This window comes from Cephus cinctus, unplaced genomic scaffold (genome assembly GCF_000341935.2).
Source record: "Cephus cinctus unplaced genomic scaffold, Ccin1 Ccin1_scaffold0597, whole genome shotgun sequence".
NCBI classification, from domain to species: Eukaryota; Metazoa; Arthropoda; class Insecta; order Hymenoptera; family Cephidae; genus Cephus; species Cephus cinctus.
Window position 1 is genome coordinate 129,121 of NW_014333243.1, and position 21,863 is coordinate 150,983.

Sequence of the window (21,863 nt, forward strand, 5' to 3'; positions counted from 1 at the left end):
ATTAGATTCCAAAAAAAGAAAACATTGCATTTCAATTATTTACTGGACCAAGTAATTCAACGAAAATCAATGCAACATTGCACAAGAATTGAAATCGTATGATCAAAGGTCTAGATGTACTGAATTCTTCATTTCAATAATATTTACAAATGTTATTGGTGATTCAGGGACTAGAGTTGTAAGCATTCCCTTCACTTCCAGCACCCTGATCATCTCAGGTTGGACTTCCTTTTTGATTTTTCTTTTTTCTTTAGTAAAACATATGCAATTCAATAAGACATTAATAAATTCTTTGAATGAAAATCAATACTAAAATATTATCTGTTTAGAAAATCTGAATATAAAAATTTATTACTAAGAATATCTTGTGATTAAGCTTATGTTATTTGATACATAGAATGTATTCTGAGTATATGGAAGACCTGCAGACGTCAGATCTCATTCTCCATATACTTATAATATATTTAGGCGCCATCTGAAGTTAATCTGTCCATTTGATTTCTATGATAGAACTAATTTCAGTTATATTTGCGTTTTAAATAACCTTTTACCTGGTATACATTTATGTGATAAGGGATTTCTCAAATAACGGTCAGATGAAATGGATCAAATCATCCTTACATTATAATAATAAAAAAATAAGGGCTTGTTTCAAACTTGATATAACACGAAGAATATATCATAATTTTAATGATACGATCTGGTAACACATTTATTGGACAATACCATATACGTATCTATTTAGTCATACAAAACCTAAGATTATTATATTTATCTATCTGCATGTTAAGTCGTTTTTGATTAAAGACAATTTCAAAAGGACTGTTTAAATTATATCAATTTTCGCGAAATACAATATAATAAAGAATATATCTATAACCATTTGAATCCTTATAAGAAAAGTTGAAGTAAATCTAGCAAATAATGTCTTTAAACTCACTGCATTTGAAATCCTAATTTTGAGAGTATTTCTTATGAAGCTAGATCACTCGCATTATTTAATCCATAACAAAATCCTCGTTACATAACTTTGACCTCTAATGAATCATACATTCAAATTTTTTAAAATATGTGCTCAAATCTTACCTTCGTGCCTTTTAGACAAGTGTAATTAATAAAAAAAAAAAACGTGTTGGAAAATTCAATTAATTTAATAAAAATATTCGTTACTTACATCTTTAAAATTTTTCAAATGCTTTAGTTTGCTCTTGGGATACGACGCGTAATTTATTTTCCCATTTCTTTTATTTTACATACGATTCACAATGACAAATGACATATCTGAGCTGTTGCAAGTGTCAGGTACTCCATCTTTCTCAAAACGGAATTATCTTTCGCAGAAATATTCTTGCGACATAACAGCGTTTCTTACGTATTTTTAATCGCGGAACTGTGGACTGTTTCGCTGAAGAAGATAAAAATAACAAAAATGGCTTTCCAAAGATAACGATTACTTTCCCTGTTTATTTTTAAAAAATCATCTAATTTCAATTCTTGACAAATCAGGTCCTGGCATTAAAATAACTATAATAATTTCTAAAGAAAGCGATACTTGGAGTACAAGCGTACATATTTAGTCTATCATTGAACAATGCGACTAAATATTTGTATTTATGATGAATTTGTGATGAATTCATCTGGCTCACGTCATTTTTGGAAACGATCCTGAACCTATCATAAACGTTAATGATGGTTCCAAAGTGTGGATAAGTTCATGAGATGTTCATCATTTGTTTCTATTGAAAATTCAGTCAAAATTAAGATCTTTTGATCCATGATGAATAGGTTGATCCAATATAGGTTGAGAATTGTGTGAAAATATGACGTCAGCCAGAGGGTCATAATGAACAGTACTATTTTTACATAAAATATCATAAGAATAATTTGTTGAAAATCAAATCTTTTACTCATTATGCTCTTTTTGTTTCCATCGCTTCTCCCTGATTACATACTAGTTAAGTTTTCTTCTTTTCCATCGATTGTCAATTGTTTAAACAAACATCCGGTTAATGATAAAAGCGAAATGAATCACAGGTGAGACATTCCAAAAACGCAATACTGATTATATTATGCCAGGCGATCAGTTAAGAATGCCAATTTAGTAGGAAATCCTTATAGGTGATAAAAAAGTACCATTCACAGTATAAACCTGCAACGTAATCTGGTATAAACATCTCATATTGTACACGGATGATACATTAACTCTTATCAGAGGCGATTATATAAATTCAAATCCTTGTAGAATCCTATGCTATTGCAGTTCGCGATTCCTTACGTGAAACGTCGATAGATATGATTATTCAATGAAATATGAACACACAAATTAATTGTGCTATAACTAAGTACTGATAACAGAAAAAGAAACGATTTCATTTCATGTTGTATTTCGTCCCTTTGCTCTGCCGGTATCCATTTAATTTTAACACGGTGGAATTTCAAATTTCCCTCCTTTGACGCGGACGTAGTATTTTTTAAAAATGGTTCTAAGTTTTACCGAATGGTTTTTGATGTCAGTGTTGATAATTATTCTCAACGTGCTGGAGATTTATAGCCATGGAATGTTGATGGTACCAGTCAACAGAGGAAGTGCCTGGAGATATGGATATAATACACCAATCAATTACGATGATAATGCCAATTTCTGTGGTGGATTCGCGGTAGGTTTATTTTAATAGATAACAAATCAATTGCATCAATCTTTCATTAGACACTTTAGCGATCGAATATTAATTAAAGTAGTCAGTACTTTGGGATTTATGATGAATCATAAGATTGATGTTTTATGTGTCATCCAATATAAACATACATATATGTATAGTTTCCATGAGTCAAACAAAATTTAAAGGACTCTTGTTCATTGAATTCCATAAGAAGATGGCCCCTCTAAATATATATTACTCACAGGCACGATACATTTCCAAAGTGAAATTACAAAAATTAATCAAGGGACTCGGTCGAGTCTCGCGCCAAGTACAAGCAACCCGCCGTACGGGGCACGGCTCGCAGAGACTCTTTACCCGAGTCAACTCTTATACCTGTGTTTGAAACGAAATATCTTATGAACCGCTATATATGAGAAAAAATTATTGATACATTCACTATAGGAATTGAGGGTTCCTTGTATTTCAGGTGACAGTTTGTAGAGATATAAGATGTCCAGGTGTTCCTTTCCGTTGTTTCTTGTATCTTTTGAAAATACAATTAAAATGATAGGCCAGTGCTAGATCATATAATAAGCAGATATGTACTGACTTAAGTACTTGGCATTAATAATATGATTTCAAAACTTTTTGTTAGAGGAATTCACAGCACATGATAATAATCGTCATCCTCAAAAATAATATTCATATTCATACAAGTAATTTTTGGCACAAAGTTTCGTACACCTATGTAATGTAATTTTGTATTCAAAAAAGTAATGCGTACCCCAGCACGTAGGAATCGTACGTTAAGACTCTCATCGCCAGTGTAACATTAATTTTACACCGGTGGCGAGAATGTCAATAAACATGACATAGAGATATATTACGAGGAAGATTCCATTCCAACTATAAATAATATCCATAAGGCCAAACAAGAAACTCATTAATAATGTGATATTAATATTCTACTTTGATTTCTTAAACTTACCACAATAATCGCCCACTCAGAGTGAATAACTTTTTCATTTCTCAAATCGTAATTTGTTCACATTGGCAGGTACAATGGATAGCGAATAATGGAAACTGTGGAGCATGCGGTGATAATTACTCCATACAGCCACCACGACCGAACGAAAACAAAGGAACCTACGGTCGGGGAGTAATCGTCGCAACGTAAGTACCATAATAGAAAGATAAAAACACTAACTGCCTTGTACCTCCTCTAACTTTCATTCTCTTTGAAAAAATAACAAGGAGTATTCTAATTCTTGATCATCATCGTAACTAATTTTCAGTGAAAGTGTCAAACCTAACCTTACTTTTGTACGTTGACTTCTCCTTAGGTATAATTCTGGAGCGGCGATTGACGTAAGTGTCAAGATAACTGCGAATCATCGGGGATATTTTGTATTCTCGATATGTTCTCTAAGCAGTTCTGATGACATCGATACGGAAGAGTGCTTTGAAAAATATCCTTTGAAATTGGCGGACGGCACTGACAGGTACACTCTCAGGAGTTCTGCAACAGGATTTTACAATACAACTGTAATTCTACCCACGTATCTAACCTGTGACCATTGCGTTTTACGTTGGCACTATTACACAGCCAATAATTGGGGAATATGTTCAAATGGGACTGGAGCTCTTGGTTGTGGCCGTCAGGAAACATTCCGAACCTGTTCGGATATAGCGATAATATCTCCCTCTAAGTAAAAAGGATACAAATTTTTTAACATATGCTTGGAGCGAGCAAAACTCGCACGCGATGTCAGACTTGAAAATATGTACTTTGTTTTTTAATTTAACGTAACTCTTTATGATTAGATTAATACGTGACAGTCGTAAATCGGTGATAAAACCCCAAAGATACGACCTCAGCAGACGATAATGTATGCTGTAAATGAATGTCAACGATATGCGAATACTTGACACACTTCCACCAAACTTAATGCATCCTCGACCCGAGAGATAATGCAATATTAAAAAAGAAAAGGTTCTAATTTGATCGCTCATTGTTTATTTAATTATTATTTATTATATTTAATAAAAATTATTATATAATGCGCGCCTTTTCGTTTTCTTCCTCATTATAGTCTAAAACATAATTAAATAGAAAGGACAAATATTTAGAATTCTTATTATCGAACATCCGTCTCGTACAAGGTGTACTACATCCGTAACAGTCGGAAAATCCGAAGTATTCAATGGCGATGAGTAACACTTTGAATTTCGCAAAGCAATTGCAAAATATTTAAAATTTCGACCGGATGTAGGAGTGAATTTTGGTCACAGACGAATAATAGGTGTCAGGCATTGCATATATATAATACATACATATGAGCTTTATGCAGGCTCACATGTATACTTACGTACGTGTCACGCCAAATATATGCACCATTAATGTATTTAAGTGAGATTGAGTATTGGTTCTATTCGTACATACACGTCTGACTTGTGTCTATACTGTAAATTGTATACAGCTAATACATATTGGTATTGCCACTTGCTTTTTCCCAGTGAAAGATTTCTCCGTCCAAACTTAGAGAGAACTTAGACCACTGTCGATGTCTACTAATGTACCGGGTGTACCAATAATAATCCTGTTTAATAATCCAATTCACAGCTCCACTATAGAATATTTAGTTTAAAAAAATAATAATGAAATAACGAAAGCCAGCTTGTTCCCGAGATCATACAATCTAGAGAGTTGAAGATGTGGAATGATAATTTTCGTGGAAACTAAAGTGCCTAGATCCGAAACTGAATGAAGATTCATATCGCAATTCGCAAGATTCCCCAGAAATCCGTACAGGTATTATTCTCAATGAGATCTAGCGCTTTGCGTGTGACGAATCCACGCGATGCTAAATTGCCTCACATACCAGATAGCGAATTTCGATTCCTTGATAATTTACAACAATTTTGTGGCCATTTGCTGAGACCTTTACCTATGCATAAAAATACTTTTTTCTCCTTTCTCTAGGCAAATAAACAAACCGGATACAGGTAGTACGCAAACAGTCCTGCAGGATCAGTATAATCGCAACCCTCCTAAAGTACGTCGACCTTGTACCCAACTCGAAGGTAGCTATGTCCCAAAATTTGTTCAACACTCATAAATCCTGAAGAACCACCCTGCACCCTAGAAGATACACACAAGTAATCCGTAATCTTTTGAAATACAACCACTACATCCGGTACCGGTATATACCCTTGAATCAGACATCACTTCGACACAGAAGTAACCAGTGACCCTTTAAAATAAAGAAGCCAGTACCATTTTGAAATGAGTAAAAGCATCTACGCTTAAAGATAAGAATTAAAGATAGTCCTTGTCCCTGTCCCTGATTACCTTTCATCGTCCCTATACAAAGACCCTACTTTTAACTTAAGAGAATTATTGGACGAACTAAAACCCTCGAAAGAACGTCTTAGGGTTCCCAAAACCAAGTGCGTCTTCGGACTAATGAAAAATGTGCGCGTGCAGGAATATCTCTGTATCTTTGAAACACCCGGTATACTGGGCCTGGTGGCAGGGTGGGTATAGGAGAATTCCCTGGGATCGCCTCGCAGAAGAGGAGGAATGAAAGGCAACCAGCAAAGAGGTAGATCCCGCTCACTGCGGCACTTCACCTCGAGACTTGGTACGAGTCAGAACAGACGGTACAGTGCGATCGCGTTCCTGGGTGAATGTGTTATACTCCTTCCTCTACCTGTTCCCCGTCTTTGACTATAGCCGTTATTATCCCCAGCGCTGTTCTTTCCTCCTGTGGCTACTTTTAGTAGCGTCGCGTCGCAATTCCGCCCAAGAGGATCTTAATCAGTCAGTGACCGGAGTAGACGCGAAAAAGAGTAGTTCCGCGTGTGCTTGTGCTGCATCCTAGCGGTGGTGTTAAAGGGTGCCAAGAAGAATGCGGTAGGATGCGCAGTCAGGAAAGATGGTTTCTGCTTGCGGTGGTGGGACTCTGCCTTCTAGGCGGGGTCGTGGTATCATCGCCCGGAGACCTCGACGTCACGACAACGTCTCCTGGTAGGTTAATCCTTGGTAATTCTAAACAGAGAGAGAAAGAGAGAGACAGAGTGAAATCTTTGAAAATATTCATAAGTTATTTCATTGGTTATGTTAGTACAAGGGTGATATAAATATTAAGCACTCAAAATGACATTGATATTTATGCTATAGGAAGTACACATGGAATTATAGAAGGTATACTTAGAGAAAGGAAATCTGGCATTGTTCGAACTGGGCGAAAGTTTTCAGCGGCGATGATTAATATCCACGAATTTCGCGAAAAGTCGGTATTTGAGTGTTCTTTGAAAATTTTTTAATCAGCTTTAAATGCACTGCTGGTTAGGTACGCTGAAATGTGAGGACCGACGAGTCCTATAAGAAATCATAAGAAACTGGGTCACCCAGGACGCAACGTGGAATGCCGGAGCAATAACGAAGCAAACTTTATACACGCGTGGGAAGTTTTACTCGTTAGGGAAACTGGAACGTTTTATAAGATGAAGGTAGACGAATATATTTCCCAGTGGTGTACATGTTGCAGAACGGTACAATAGAATGGATAATAAATAATTTTATTAAATACTTAATGCAGTCTTGTATCGTTTGGTTATCCATGTTGTTTACATACATAACAGATATACTGGTTTCTTTAAGATTTCTCAATGGAAATATTCTCTATAGAAATTATCGAGAGGTACGAACAAAAGTTCCGTCCTTGCCTGGGTACTCAGTAGACCTGTAAGATACACAAAGATGATAATGGTTCAGCATAGCGTGTAGCATATCCGCACATAGTGACGTTTAAGAGAGTTTTGTCGATGAGTGTCAATGACTAAGGATTAAGTGACTAATAATAATAATAGAAAGTACATCCAAGTCCGCATACTGTAATGAAAATTTGCCCGTGACGAAATACATTTCTCGAACCGGGTCAAATAATGAAATTAATTTTTCAATAAATAATTATTGTATTATCTATTGCACAAAGACTAGGTAGACATATCGTTAGTTCGAACTGCCTTTTTACGTGCCCTGGGCACCATTGTCGAACGTCTACGTACCTGAGAAACGAATCCGAGAGGCAGCCCTGTCTTTCTTCTCTCGCTACTTCTTCTTTTCAGAGACTCTTTTTCCCGCCTCCCTACAGCCCAGCAATTACCAAAGCGCTGCCTTGATTTTGCTCTTCTATTTGCACCAGGAGTAACGGACAGTCATTAAAAAAAAATACGTAATAAAATAGCCACCCGAAAATTCTTATAAATTATTGACTAGCTAAATACAGATAAATCTTGTTACCGGTATCAAACTAAAATTACAATATTACATTACTTATATAATATATATTCATACCGGAGATTGATTACGATTTTCTCCATTATCCATTCATATATCCATGATGCAATGAAGAATCAGCGATAGCCGAAGTAGGTTAGTTCAATCTGTCCTTCGAGATCCTGAAAAGGTAAAAGACCTGTAGTCTTTTGAAAGATCTGCATAGATATAATATAGTATACTGTATGTATACATTCATATGGTGATTGTACGACTGTATCATCAGGTAAACGTATCGCTGGCGGAACGGCCTGTATAGAAATCAGCGCTAGTGGAAAACGTTCGTTTGCCTATACCGTGTCGGATAAACAGTCGTCGAAAGTGTCTTCGATGAATTTGAAAGTGTGTAAATTTATTTTAAATGTGACAAGGCCTATCGCTAGGTACAAATCTTAACCGTTATAGTATCGGCAGTGATTATCGATAATCCAACGAAGCAGATAATTTCTTTGTGCTTCTCGGTACGTACCAAATAAATGTATACGAATCTCATATTCAAAAACATTCCTTTACGCGCTTACCGGGAACACGTAAAAAGATTTGCACGTGTTATTTGCTACTTTCGTGCACGATGCGGAATCCGATGACCAGGCACTGCAGGGCCCTCTATAGTGGAGAGGCAATTTATACCGAGGCAAACGTTCCGGAACCGCAAAAATTCTGAGAACTACGCAATTTCTTGCGCCGTAGGCCGATCGAAATGGAAACTCGATGTTAAGAAACGAAACGTAAGCCACGGCTGAAGACTTTGATCTATACTTTTATATCAGCATATATAAATCGATACTCGGTTTAGGTATCGGTAGAAATCGTATAAACTGGTTGTCCCATATTTTCTTGCTTTTCTCGTATCCTGCTTGAATTTTATTTCCCATCCGACGACCGATTTGCCAAAAACGATAGTTCGACAAGAGAAATCCCAGCTGGCTGACTGAAGAGACTCGGGCGACTTCAATGCCGGCACAAGGACTGTCTAGTCGATAGTCCATCTGCCTACCTGTAGCACTGAAAATTCTATAATATGCAGAAATAAATTCTTGAAAGATTCTGCGAAGGTGCTAAATCGCTTTTTACCATTTTTATTAGTCAGACCGAGTCGAGTCTTTTTAAATTCCATTGTTTGAAATTCAACGTGGAAGCCGCTTAAGGGTTATTCAGACTCAAGGAAAACATTATGGCGGCATCATTCATGATTATCGCTTCTCGCGAATACCACAAGGCCTATGGCATTTACTTGAGTAAATTTTATGTCGAAATGTACGTTCCTGGTAAAGGACATCGTCGGGAGGACTTAAAAGGAAATTTTTTTAAGTGGTCCATCGCAAATCTCCATTAGCACGATTTTCCGTTATTCGCCTGAAATACGTATTTTATTTTTTACCCTGACTTCCCCGACTGAATTACATTAAAAAAGTACACCAAATTTTCTTAACAGTAATAATAATTAATCGCAGGAACCATTTAACTACGTAAAAGACAAATCGGACACGGATTAAAATTCTCCGAGGAACGAATCGCGGTCATCAAGTTACTGCTAGTAAAATCTTCCTAGTTTTCTAAATACAAGCATAAAATACCATAATAATAGAATTACACGCGTCACACTCAATCGCGTATATAACCCCAATATCAGCTCGCTATAGTGTATGAATGATAGTAAAATATAGTTTAAAATAACACAAACTATTGTCTATATCGTACTATACCAAATATACCTGATCTGGTATTCAGTCTCATGAAATTTCTATGGGGAATCTTCGTATCTACTCTCACTTTATTCTTGGTCACGAATAGAAGCGAACTCTTCAGTGTGAACGGTGCATCTTCATGGCTATCGTTGACCACTGAATCGTAACGTTCAAAATAAAATCATTATTGTACCGCCTAGCAAGTAGGATAGGGTACCGTATAGCCAAAGGCACGCTTGCGAGCTGACCGACTATGTTATTCTCTTTTTCGTTCTTTTTTCTCTTCTCTCTCTCTCTCTCTCTCTCTCTCTTTCCCTCTCATTCTACCCGGTTCTCTCCCTCTGTCACTCTCCGCTCTCCTCACCAGCTACGCATTTCCAATCCCAGCCTCTTGCCGCTCTACCACCTCCTTGTGGACTTTCCCTCTCATTCTACCCGGTTCTCTGACCGACTATGTTATTCTCTTTTTCGTTCTTTTTTCTCTTCTCTCTCTCTCTCTCTCTCTCTCTCTTTCCCTCTCATTCTACCCGGTTCTCTCCCTCTGTCACTCTCCGCTCTCCTCACCAGCTACGCATTTCCAATCCCAGCCTCTTGCCGCTCTACCACCTCCTTGTGGATCAACATTGGTCTCTCATGCCGCACTAGACTCTCATGGAGCTGCCTGAGGCTCGTAATACAAGCGTTTTGAGTTGATGACGTTGTCGTCGTATGCGTCCAAGTGGTCGAAACTGCCTTAGTCTCAACACACATGTATGTTCAACGATTTGGCAAGATCATACATTCGCCTCTGAGTTCATGGACAACATGAGACTTCCGGCTAAGAGGAAACCGAGTGGAGTTCCTCGTATCGTGACTAATTCATAGCTTTCCGTAACGAGACTTTTGTTTGTGTTGATACTTCTTCCGACAGTCTCGAATTTCAGTAAGAACGTCATTTTTATATATCCTTCTTTAATCACTTGACGGGGTTATAGGAAGATCTGCGAGGAATAAAATTTATTATTCTTTAGGATTAAATAATTCAAAGCTGTATTCACTTTAGTCGCGTTTTATTTGCATCGCTGATTTCGAGAGTAAATGGACTTACCTCCAGTTTTTACTTCTTTCACGGTAAATATAACTGAACTGGCCCCAGGACACAGTAACAAGTTTCAATACAGTTAATAAGCAGTTATAAAACAAGATATGTAAGTCAAAGATCATTGCTGACTAGAAAATTCGGATGTTTGAGTGATTTTTTTTTTTTTTTAGAAAAACTTAAAAATATCGATACTCATCCATATCAATGTTTTATTAATATATATTTATCAATTGACAAAGCAGCGGTAGATATATTTGAATTGACTATGTGTAAATAGTATCAGATGTTGCATATGTTCCACGAGGAACTATAAATTTGACGTTGTGCTATTTTGGAGTCGATTCCATTTGCGTATTGGTTATTTTGAGGATGTATGGCTATTTTGAGGTCTTTCCTCAAAGAACTTTCAGCGTAACAGCCGTTTCGAAGACCATAGTGTGGGATGACACACCAAATTTGTTTAAATTGTTTTCAGTACTAGGCACCCAGAGTTGTGTTGGGCTCAGAAAATATTTCGTTAGGTTAGATTAGAATAGAATTCCAATGCTATGATGTTCCAAGGTAGTAGTTTTTTTTAACGCATCAGCTCGCTATTGTGAAATTTCTATGTTTCCCTTGTCGTTGTTTCTTTATGTGTCATGTCGTCAAACTATACGATCGACGCATTTATATATGTATTTGCGTCGCAAATTTTATTAATAATCATTTTCTGTTATGAGATCGTATTAAAATCACAGTTAACCTCGAATATCCAGAGATAAACCTGATCCTGATCGAGAACTGTTATTTTTATTATGTAATACGTTCACTACCACCGTTCAAATGGTGAACCGTCTGCTACAGTCAACGTTTAGTTTAGTAGCTTTTTATTCAATATGTTCCAATGTGCAAGTTTGCAAACTTTTATAATATATTAAAAAGATTATGCATTGTACTGTTTTTTAGGTTATAAGACAATATAAGACGGGCGTCATTTCCTTACGTGGCAATAAAATGCAAAAACATCACTATCGGGCATGTCGTATCATATCAGTCTCTCACGAGATTGGTGGGTCACAAAAACGTGACCATTGGCAAGGAACGTGTTAGTTAGCTTCTAAAAAAAATGTATTTTCATACCAAGACAAAAATACATCATCGGGACCTCATTGCCTAAATCTGATAAATCGTGTGGACTTTCGTCCGCTGATTGTTCCAATTAGCATACCGGTGTTTTAGTCATTTGACATATTCCTCCGCTGCCTAGCTGACGTAATTCACAATCAGCTACCACAAATCGGTGACTGTTAACGATAAGTGTGAATTTCTTGCGGATAAAATCCTCCCGGTCGTAACGCGTGACGAATACCGTACTCGCTTCGGACCGGTCGAACCGTTACAGTTCTTATTCGTAATAAAAATAAAGGACCGTCTCTCTCTCTTTCTCTCTCTCTCTCTCTCTCTCTTTCTCTCGATTTCTCGCTCTTCCTCTCTTTCTCTCTCGTCGTCGACCTTCGGCAATGGCAAACGGATTCGCAGCACGGGACTCACTAACCATCTTTTCTTTGCGTGAAAGGCATCGCCAATCGAAACGCAGTGAAAGACCTACTTGCCTTAAAACAGTTGTGAAATATAATTACTCAGGAAATCTGTCAAAAATCTGAAATCTACGTATAAGAAAGCGTTTTATAACATCCACAAATGTTATTAGTCTGTTTAATAAGCGCAACGGGATGTTCGTTACGGCTAACGCAAGATCAGTGATTTTATTATATAGTATATATATATATATATAGGCATATTAGATGAAACTGCCAAGGACGTGTTTTTGAAAAAGGAAAAATATTCAAATTGGATTTCTTGTAGCTGGATAGACACAGAAATTTATGGAAACGCTTGATCGATCAGTCTCGGTCAAGATAGTCAGAAAATTGTTTAAGTCGTTTTATTTAAAGTTGGTTACAAATACACTCTGCAGCAAGGATACTGTATTCTATAAAATTACGTTTTTAAGAATTCATTATTATTTTCTTTATTCTAGCTTTTACAAATTGCTTGGTTATGTATACCTATTAGTGTTGGCACCTTAATGAAATGGGCTGCAAGCGACAAAAATTTCAAAACATAATATTTTCACGATCGTTATTTTCCTTGCGATATGAGCTTATCGCATAAGGTTTGTTGTGAGATTTGCATTTAATCTTCCACAAGAATCGACGCCATTTCATCGATACCACATTAGAGGATTGCCAAAGCAGTACCGTAACACGGCTTTGTGGCTGACTGTGGGTTTTCATTCGCAAATTCAATGCATTCGGATGAAACTTTCTACCTGATCATCATATCGGGAGTAGATCTTCGCCATTTACAATACAAAGGATTCTCTAATGAATATATCGTATGACCGTCCACCAGGTGTCTAATAAAAATGGAATCAACAGCCTTAGTAATTGTATCTAATATAGTGACAATACACAGTGCTCATAGTCTCCATAAAAATGTATAACAACCTTGACCTTCATTTTTTTTATTCTTTTTTTGTTAACAAAACCTTAGACATTATTACTATGGTGACTAATCAAATCGATCATTGTCCCTCTATGTCTGAAAAAATAATTTGAGCTTCCAATTTTTCAATAAACTCTATAGATAAATGCAATTTTGAAGCAAATTTAATTAACCTGCGGTGGCCTATATATATTTATTCGTAAGTCGCACATGATACTACGCTATCGTAACCGGAAACAAACGGTACTTCAGGTTTGCAAAAATCTCCTGATAGTTTATCGTTAACTTCTTCCATTAGTGTCAAGTGCATCAGGTGATAGTTAAAGCAGAGAACTGGCTCGGTCATGGGACTTAACGATTCGTATAAGTAATCTTTCAAGGATTCTGTTATACGATAACCTCCGCCAATTTTTATCCCAAGCAACATCGGCTACACTTAACGTCAGTTTAAGAACATTCACTAACGTATAAGTTTCCACCTTCGCGTCGCGTCGGATACGTATTGAGATGCTTGTACCGTTACGTGCGCGACTTCCGGCCACATTGTTTCACAGCTATTTCTTGATAATTATCTAACACATATTCCAAGATATTCCTGATGTTGCATGACGTACCAATTCTCTTTTATATCGCCCTCAATAAGATCTATCATGTGATGCTAGGAAATATTATAACCTTTTACACGCTTCTTATCTGCTACAAATTTAAATAACGAATGAGGTACCTCATATTTTAAATGAAAAATTTCAAAATAAGTCCACATGTCATTCACTACACATATCGTTTTTCTGTGCTGTCATATTAAACTGTTACTTGTAGATCGACTACTATATGGTTATGAAATGATGTTGAATCAAACTAATTTTTCAACTGCTTTACTTCCGAACGTCATAACATTCGAATCATGCTGTTTTCAATCGATATCATATGTACATACACTGTATCTGTCATCAAATATTCGTATCGATCACTCAAATGTATACCATCAGAGACGGCGAGTAATCGTTGGGTATACGTAAATAAATCGTGCGGTCATCGTTCACGAACCGTTACGTACCGTTTCGGTCCGCGAACGGCGGAAAATAGACGTTCCACGCAACGAATACCTCCCTACATTCGTACAAACGTGTTATACGATTTTTATGGGAAGAAAAAGACCATTCTATTCAGAATAACTTTCCGCTCGAATCTTGGAGAATTTCACGAATCATTGTTTCCATACCAATCACTCGACGCCATGATAAATTATTGAACTTTCTATTTAACTGAGATCACTTTCGTTTATCTTTATTTTTCATCTTTCTTCATTAGACCAGCTTATACTTTAGTGAAACCCAAATGCATCGTCGTCCACTCAATATATCTCTCTATATGCCAGGAATTCATTTCTTATGCCTTTTCTTGCAGCTGACGAGGAGGTGCCAGGCGTGGAACCATTACAGACCGAATCAGATTCAAACCCGTCCCAGAAGGAGGTTGTCGCGAATTATGGTAAAAATGAATTTCCCACCAAGGAGAATGATTCCAAATCGAGTGCCGACGGGAAGAAAAAGTCCATCGTGGACTTCAAACCGAAGACGGATCTGAAGTATCAAAAAACCTTGAAGGACGAGGTCAATAACGACGAGGTAGCCTCACCGGTTTCCGGTATGGAGAGCGTGACGAATCATCCTGTGGAATCCTCCACTGCACTCATGAATGATAACGATACGAAGAAGATCATTGATCAAGAGCTTTTGACAAATTTGACAGAGCATGCAGTTCCATTTTTAATACATGGAGAGCCTATGATGGGTCCTGTAGTTGGTGACGTTTACCAGTTGCCCGCTATGAAAAACGAAATGAAAATGAATTCTACCATGGAAAGTAATTCGGAAAAAAATACAACAATGGCTGACGAAGTTGTTGCAGCTAGAGGAAGAGCTTTGAACGTCACTGCTGTGGAACCTACGAATTCCTTGCATGCCAATTTGACGGATCTCAGTGATGTCAGTATGGATGAAGAGGATAAGGAAGTCGAAGGTTAGTGATTAATTATGGATGTATAGTGATTAATTGACGAAATATTTTTCCAAGTCATTTAGCAATTATTAATGTGTAGTATTTCTAATTGAAAAAATTTCGAATCTAGACCAATTATATTAAATGCCACATTTTATTCATCCTATAAATCCTTCCAGCGTGTTATGAAATTATTAATAAATTATGTATCTTAAAATGATTATCGACATTAATATTTTTTTAAGGTGGAGAATATGTGGTTGCCCACAATGAATCAAATATTAACGTTACTTCCACGTTGATTCCTAATGTTCCCATGTGTATTGATGGAAATCATACATATGCCATTGGCGAGAAGATCGTTCGGGATTGCGAAGAGAAATGCATGTGTGGGGAAGGTGGGAGGATAATGAATTGTGAACCCTTATGTATCAGTCCTTTGATCAGAGCCGGAAAAGTAATAGATGATCCTTGGTGTGCAGCGATAACAATGACAGAAGAACCATGTTGCGCTATAATAGTATGCGCTGAAAGTTCCGGTACGTTATCTGAACAGCGAAAAAGAATACGAAAAAGATTTAATAACGTATATTACTTGTTTTCTATGAATTTATAGCTCCGGAACCTGAAGAATCTTGTATTTTTGGAAATGAAACACTGACGAGAGGGCAGCGCGTCGAAGATGGTTGCTCGAGGGTTTGCGTCTGTGAAGCTGGAGGAAGTTTGAAGTGTCAGCCAAGATGTCCGCCAAATGAAACTACTTCCGCCGCTAATCAACATGACAGATGCGTTGCTTTACCTGATCCTCGGTAAAATATTTTTACATTATAATTTTATCGTTGAAATTGATCTTTTATTTATGATATACTATACAGTGCTAAAGAATAAATGTCTATCAATAGTGGATTAATTTATCAATCATCAACAAATGCAGGGACTCTTGCTGCACCATAACACTATGCGACGTCACTCTGGGCGATCATGAGATTAAACCAGAAAGTCCAGCAGAACTGTTTGTCAATCTAACGGATGTAAAAGTCTTGAATTCTACAGCCATTAAGTTGAAGTTGTCGACGAAATCTGCCGAGGATGTGAACGTGGAACTCTCAGCGGACAATCTTGTATGGCGACAGCAAAAACCTGATAAAGGTACATCCATAAGTTTCTTGTTCCTGTACATACATATAACTAGTCACGTTATACGCTATACGTCAAGAGAACTTATCGTTTCTTTAGATGGAATTGTGTCGAATCTGGAACCTGCTCATACTTATTACGTGCGTATCACGGAAGCTGGGAAATCCGGTCCAGCACTTCAAGTTTTTTTACCAGCTGAAGTGATCAAAACCAATATTACAGAAAAAGTGGACAAAAATACTTGTAGTTACAGAGGAAAGTCATATAAAATTGGTGCCGAGTGGTATGATGAGTGTATTTCATTCTGCACTTGTAACAATGGTGCCAATGTTGAATGTCACACCATAGAATGTCCAACAGATTTTGGTTTGGACGTTTTAGATCCACACTGTTTAGATTGGGAAACAGTACCGTCAGATTTTATACCAAAAGCACCACAGTGTTGTCCCCAAGTAAGAATTATTGTTATTAATCATTCTGGAAATTCTATGTATTTTTGATTCATAACTATGTGTTGCACTTGATACTATCCTCAGGAGGTACGCTGTAGGAATAATGGCTCCTGCTTGTACGAAGGTACAATTTATGAAAACTGGTCCGACATCCCAACAAATGTTACTGGATGTGAGAAGAAATGCTACTGCGAAATGGGAAATGTAACTTGCCATGCAGCATGTCCACCAGTGATGGCCTTGCCACCACCAAATTTAGAATGTCCACCGCATCATGCACTGTTAGCACATTTACCTGATGAAGAGTGCTGTTTACATTGGGTATGTGGTTCTCCATCACTTTCTACAAGCGGTAAGTAAAGTTTTTTCATTAAAATAGAAAAGATGCGATATGAAATTAAGAAATTACAAATCATATTTCTATCGCGATTAAAAATATATTGTCCTTATGGATGATTGTAGGAATGATATCTTTATGGGCATCTGTGTTTCACATAATTTTTGTTTGATACATTTTTCTCACATCCAATTTAAGTACTATTATTGATATGGATTAGTTAACTCTCTGGTGATGGTGTTTTGATATTAGGATTGAATTGAATGAAAATGTAAATTGGTTTATGGGTAGAAAATTATCGCTTTTGTTAACTGTTCAGAATGTGGACCTGACTGGAAGATTTCTTATAGGTGAAGAATGTGGAAAATTATATTCTTTAGGTTCAGTTAAATCTTAAATATGGTTGAATAATTATGTAACTGCATTTCTTAACCATACCACAGCTCAACAAATATCAAGAAATCTATATAAAAATCTCGCACCCTGATCCTCCGCACATAATTCTAAAATCTATTTACTTCACTGCATTTTAAATAATTTCATCGTTCATTAAAATACAACGTATCTTTTTTCCAAGATTATGTAGTATCTAAGACTTAGTGTTATCGTGTGGCAACAACAGTTCTTGTCGTAAATACAATTATCCGTACTCGATCCTGAAACAAAACAAAATTGATAAAATATTTATAACGAAGTGTAGGAAAACATATTTTGTGCATGCTTCCCGGTGCTACTAAGCTTGTACATACTGCGTGACGTATATCGCTGTAAATATGCATGGACTTTGGACAACTCGGGACTGATCACCACTTCTGTGACAATGGACTTTACTTATTGCAGGAAAGAACGTGACGTCCACGTTTCCCGGCCCTTTAGCCACAGAAACGATCGACCAGCAATTGATAGACGATAGCAAAAGACCAAATAACAAGTCAGCAATGCTCAGGCCCACCCAGGAACCGGAACGTGGCACCTCCTTCCCGTGGGAAGATCCTGAAAATATTAACTCTTATCCAGACACTTCTAATCACGAACTCCATTATCCCATAAACCCTGGTCACCCGACAGTACCTTACAATGGACCCTATAGTCCTAATTACAAGCCCACCCAACCCTCCGTCGAACAATTATTTCATTTGCCTAGTCATCCGGAAAAGATGGCTCCGCCACTCAAAGACAAATCTAAATCCAAAGCGGATTCGAAAAAAGCCGTGGAATCAATAAAACCGCACAAGGAGGTGATAGAACAACAATTTCAGGGACCATTTGCCCCAGACAAATTGGCTGACAGACCCCAAACGAATAATCAAGTGCATTCGAATATTCGTGACAATCCTCTTATGCCGGGTACAGTTAATCCCAATGAACTTCCGCCGTCGCAAAAAGGTGGACACGTCGCAGATGAGCCCCAGTTCATTCCATTAAATAGTCAGCCCGGTTCCTCAGGACCACCATTCGTATTCTCACCCAATAATGGAGAACATATTCCTCCCACACGCTTTGATGTTCAGTACCAGAATCATGAAGCTGGCCCACCCTACAGTGGTCCAGTACCCCTAAGACCTAATTTAAATGATCCAAATTTCATCGTACCAATTAGTCCTAAGAAAAAGATTTCTATAGCAGACCACTTTGTGGATGAAAATAAATCGAAGCCACCCCTAATTCTACCTGGTAAATCGAAACCTGGACAACGAAACCCGGACGAGGAAATTCTTCCGGAGGATCTGTATCATCTTATCAATCTTCAACATCCAGGTTTAATTCAGCTAGGCCAGAGTCCACCTCAGGGTCACCAAGGCCTGTACGACTTGCACCAACAAATCTCCAGTCAAAAGAATTTACCAAATAATCAAGTACCACCCGGTTACTTTGGTCCACCACCACCCGGACCCAAAAAACCAATAAAGCCCCAAATCTTTACTCAGAAAAATGAAAACGGTGAAACGACCTATCATATTCACACTCCGGAGATACCAAACTCCCCTCAGCAATTCGAGGAACTCTTAGCCCATATAAGTCAACATGATTCCAATCCTGGACCTTTCCAACATTATCCTGAACAACCAGCCATAACTCATAATTTACCAAACGGACCACCACCGCCCTTGCCATCTCATATTGACGCACATATCCCGCACACGGGACTCACGCACTTGAACCATCTGTTCGCTGCACAAACGCCCAACCAGTCAGGTTCGTCCCCTATTAACGGAAGCCAAATTTATTTACTGAAGAAATCCATAATTCTTGTCATAAAATTTCGGCAGCGTATAGCTTGATAGCTCGAGACATTAAAGCATGTATCTTTAGATAATGCTGTAGAGATCAAATATTACATATATAATCAACTTTATTGATATAAATCATAAACATCTGAAGATATTCATCTGATTATTCGTACACTTCAGGATTGGAGCACAACGTACCACCAAATTTTGGCTTACCTGGTGGAATCCCATCATTTTCTGGTCATCCTGCGCAATCACCCTCTGACGAAGTTAGCGTACAGACCTTGGAAGCCCTTGATGAAAATACTGTCAGATTGGTATTTACTGTACCGTCATTGTTAGTGGGTCTGCATGGAAGAGTAGAATTACGTTATACAAGCGACAAAGCGTAAGTCTTCATGGTTATTATTATATAGTTCAAACGTATTTTTTATATAATACGATAAACATTTTACTTTAAAGTAATTCTTTTTATATAGCAACCTTGACGTGTCTACTTGGAAATCCCAAATATTTGCCCCACCCAACGATCTCATAGCAACAGCACAAATGGAATTTGAATTGGGTGACTTGAAGCCGTCCACGGAATATAAAGTGAAGATTACAGTAAAACTACGCGATCTCTCCAATAATCCAAGCAGTAAAGTCTACAGTGTACGAACTCTTGAGAGACCTGCAGAAATTACAACTTTGCCATCGCAAATACCAATCAATGCCGAACTCGCATTGACGGAGACGAATTCCACCTGGGTGAACGTTATGTGGAAGAAATTTACTGATTACGAACTACAGTTCATCGATGGAGTACAACTGAGGTATAAAGAGCATGACGGAAAAGTATATGCAGCTACGCCATTAATTCACAGAGCTGTTACGAGCTATGTTATCGAAAATCTTAAACCGTCAACTACATATGAAATTGGTATTTACTTCATACCATTCCCTGGTCAAACTACTGAACTCATAAGTGAGAAAACGGTAAGTGTATGAATAATATTATTATGATTTACCTACTACGGTAAACATTTATAATAATTATCGGCTATGAAAATTATTCAACAGATTCAAATAACTACGTCTATGGAACCAGATCCATATTCATTTGATGTAAAAGTCGATATTAAAACTATCAAATCCACGGATGTAGAAGTTTCCTGGAGTGGTGTACCTTACCCTGAAGATAAATATGTCAATATTTATCGAGCTATTTATCAAAGCGACACTGGGAAAGAGGATACCAGTACTTTTAAAATCGCCAAGAGAGACTCTCCAGCTAAGACTATTATCAATGACCTCAAACCTGGTACAAGATATAGACTTTGGATTGAAGTTTACTTGACCAATGGAAGAATTAAAAAAAGTAACGTACAAGACTTTGTTACGAAACCTGGAGTACTACTATCAGCTGGTGTTTCCCAACAAGGTGAAACAGTCATAGAGTTTTCTCGTAAACTTGTGTAGTTTGATTTAGTTATGACAAAAAATTACTATTATTTTTCTGTAGGCAAACTCGCTTCAATCCCACTTCATGAAGGAGACTATTATGGTCCTCTGGTTATCGTCGCTGTTGTAGCCTCACTTGCTATTTTATCAACCCTCATTTTGTTGATGATGTTGATGAAGAGACGAACGAGCAGCAAAGCTGATATTTCACCCCGTAAAACCACATCCGCTTACGACAACCCCTCCTACAAGGTAGAAATGCAACAAGAAACTATGGGTAATTTTACTGCTTTTGTTCTAATCCCATAATTAGTATCACACATTAATTGAGAGACTCGATTGAGTTTCGCACCATCTTGGCCTACTGCAATTCTAAATCTGAATAATTTTGTATGCGTTTCTATCTCTTTGATACGGTGAACTTTCTTAAACCTAATCATTATTTTCATGGCTACTAGCAAAGATCAAGTCTCTATATTTCTCGCGACTATGCATTCTTCTGAATGTGATTTATTATTTTCAGACTTGTGAGGATACAGTAACGATAAGAAGAAACGGACAAAGCAAAAACTCGGAACACGAGCTGGCTACCATCAATACGAATAATGATGCCAAGGAAAGTGCTTGAAAATTTTAACTTATTAATTTATATTTATTTTATATTATAATTATGCGATGTCATTTAAATCCGTCCTTGTACCTTTGTGTATATTTATTCGTTACATTATCAGTAAAAAAAAAATGCTATGCATGATGCTATATTATTTTTTATAATTAATTTGACATTCCGTTCTTTGAATCTCATAAATGAATAATGAACGATACATATGTATATCAAATTGTTACTTTCAAATCTTTTATATCTGATAAAGCGGTTAAGGACATTTCTAAGGATTCATATTTTCAGGATGGTAGTTTATGTTTATGTTGTATCAAAGGTTGTACATAGGATTTTAACGCAATATATATGTATGTTTGTACTACAAAAGGAAACATCGGATTTCATCCCAATCTAAAGTC

General features: G+C 37.1%; 2 protein-coding genes and 2 long non-coding RNA genes across 7 annotated transcripts; 2 read left to right on the forward strand and 2 right to left on the reverse strand.

The window, feature by feature from the left end:
- The first annotated feature begins 1,178 nt into the window (after positions 1 to 1,178).
- LOC107268968 lies at positions 1,179 to 4,679 on the forward strand. The gene is made up of 3 exons (XM_015742301.2): positions 1,179 to 2,657; positions 3,700 to 3,815; positions 3,986 to 4,679. The coding sequence occupies exons 1-3, from the start codon at positions 2,478 to 2,480 to the stop codon at positions 4,353 to 4,355; spliced, it is 666 nt and encodes a 221-aa protein (XP_015597787.1). The 5' UTR covers positions 1,179 to 2,477; the 3' UTR covers positions 4,356 to 4,679.
- On the reverse strand, positions 2,493 to 3,755 carry LOC112494539. Of its 2 annotated transcripts, none has more exons than XR_003060070.1 (3): positions 3,631 to 3,755; positions 3,427 to 3,548; positions 2,493 to 2,590 (listed from the first exon to the last, which is right to left on the reverse strand). It is a non-coding gene; the product is annotated as an uncharacterized LOC112494539 (long non-coding RNA). The 2 variants fall into 2 exon arrangements; XR_003060071.1 differs by lacking the exon at positions 2,493 to 2,590 and adding an exon at positions 2,680 to 3,186.
- A 1,560-nt stretch (positions 4,680 to 6,239) lies between the features above and the next one.
- Positions 6,240 to 21,831, forward strand: LOC107269071 (putative epidermal cell surface receptor). Of its 3 annotated transcripts, none has more exons than XM_015742521.2 (13): positions 6,240 to 6,672; positions 14,650 to 15,264; positions 15,489 to 15,782; positions 15,860 to 16,052; positions 16,178 to 16,392; positions 16,480 to 16,832; positions 16,917 to 17,184; positions 18,010 to 19,365; positions 19,581 to 19,788; positions 19,880 to 20,378; positions 20,463 to 20,823; positions 20,905 to 21,095; positions 21,367 to 21,831. In XM_015742521.2, the coding sequence occupies exons 1-13, from the start codon at positions 6,564 to 6,566 to the stop codon at positions 21,469 to 21,471; spliced, it is 4,767 nt and encodes a 1,588-aa protein (XP_015598007.1). In that variant the 5' UTR covers positions 6,240 to 6,563; the 3' UTR covers positions 21,472 to 21,831. The 3 variants fall into 3 exon arrangements, with proteins under 3 accessions (XP_015598007.1, XP_015598008.1, XP_024942061.1); XM_015742522.2 differs by having other exon boundaries at positions 6,241 to 6,672; positions 20,905 to 21,120; positions 21,367 to 21,507; XM_025086293.1 differs by lacking the exon at positions 6,240 to 6,672 and adding an exon at positions 13,712 to 13,962 and having other exon boundaries at positions 21,367 to 21,506.
- LOC112494540 lies at positions 6,577 to 8,112 on the reverse strand. The gene is made up of 3 exons (XR_003060072.1): positions 8,005 to 8,112; positions 7,716 to 7,839; positions 6,577 to 6,693 (listed from the first exon to the last, which is right to left on the reverse strand). It is a non-coding gene; the product is annotated as an uncharacterized LOC112494540 (long non-coding RNA).
- Positions 21,832 to 21,863: the final 32 nt, after the last annotated feature.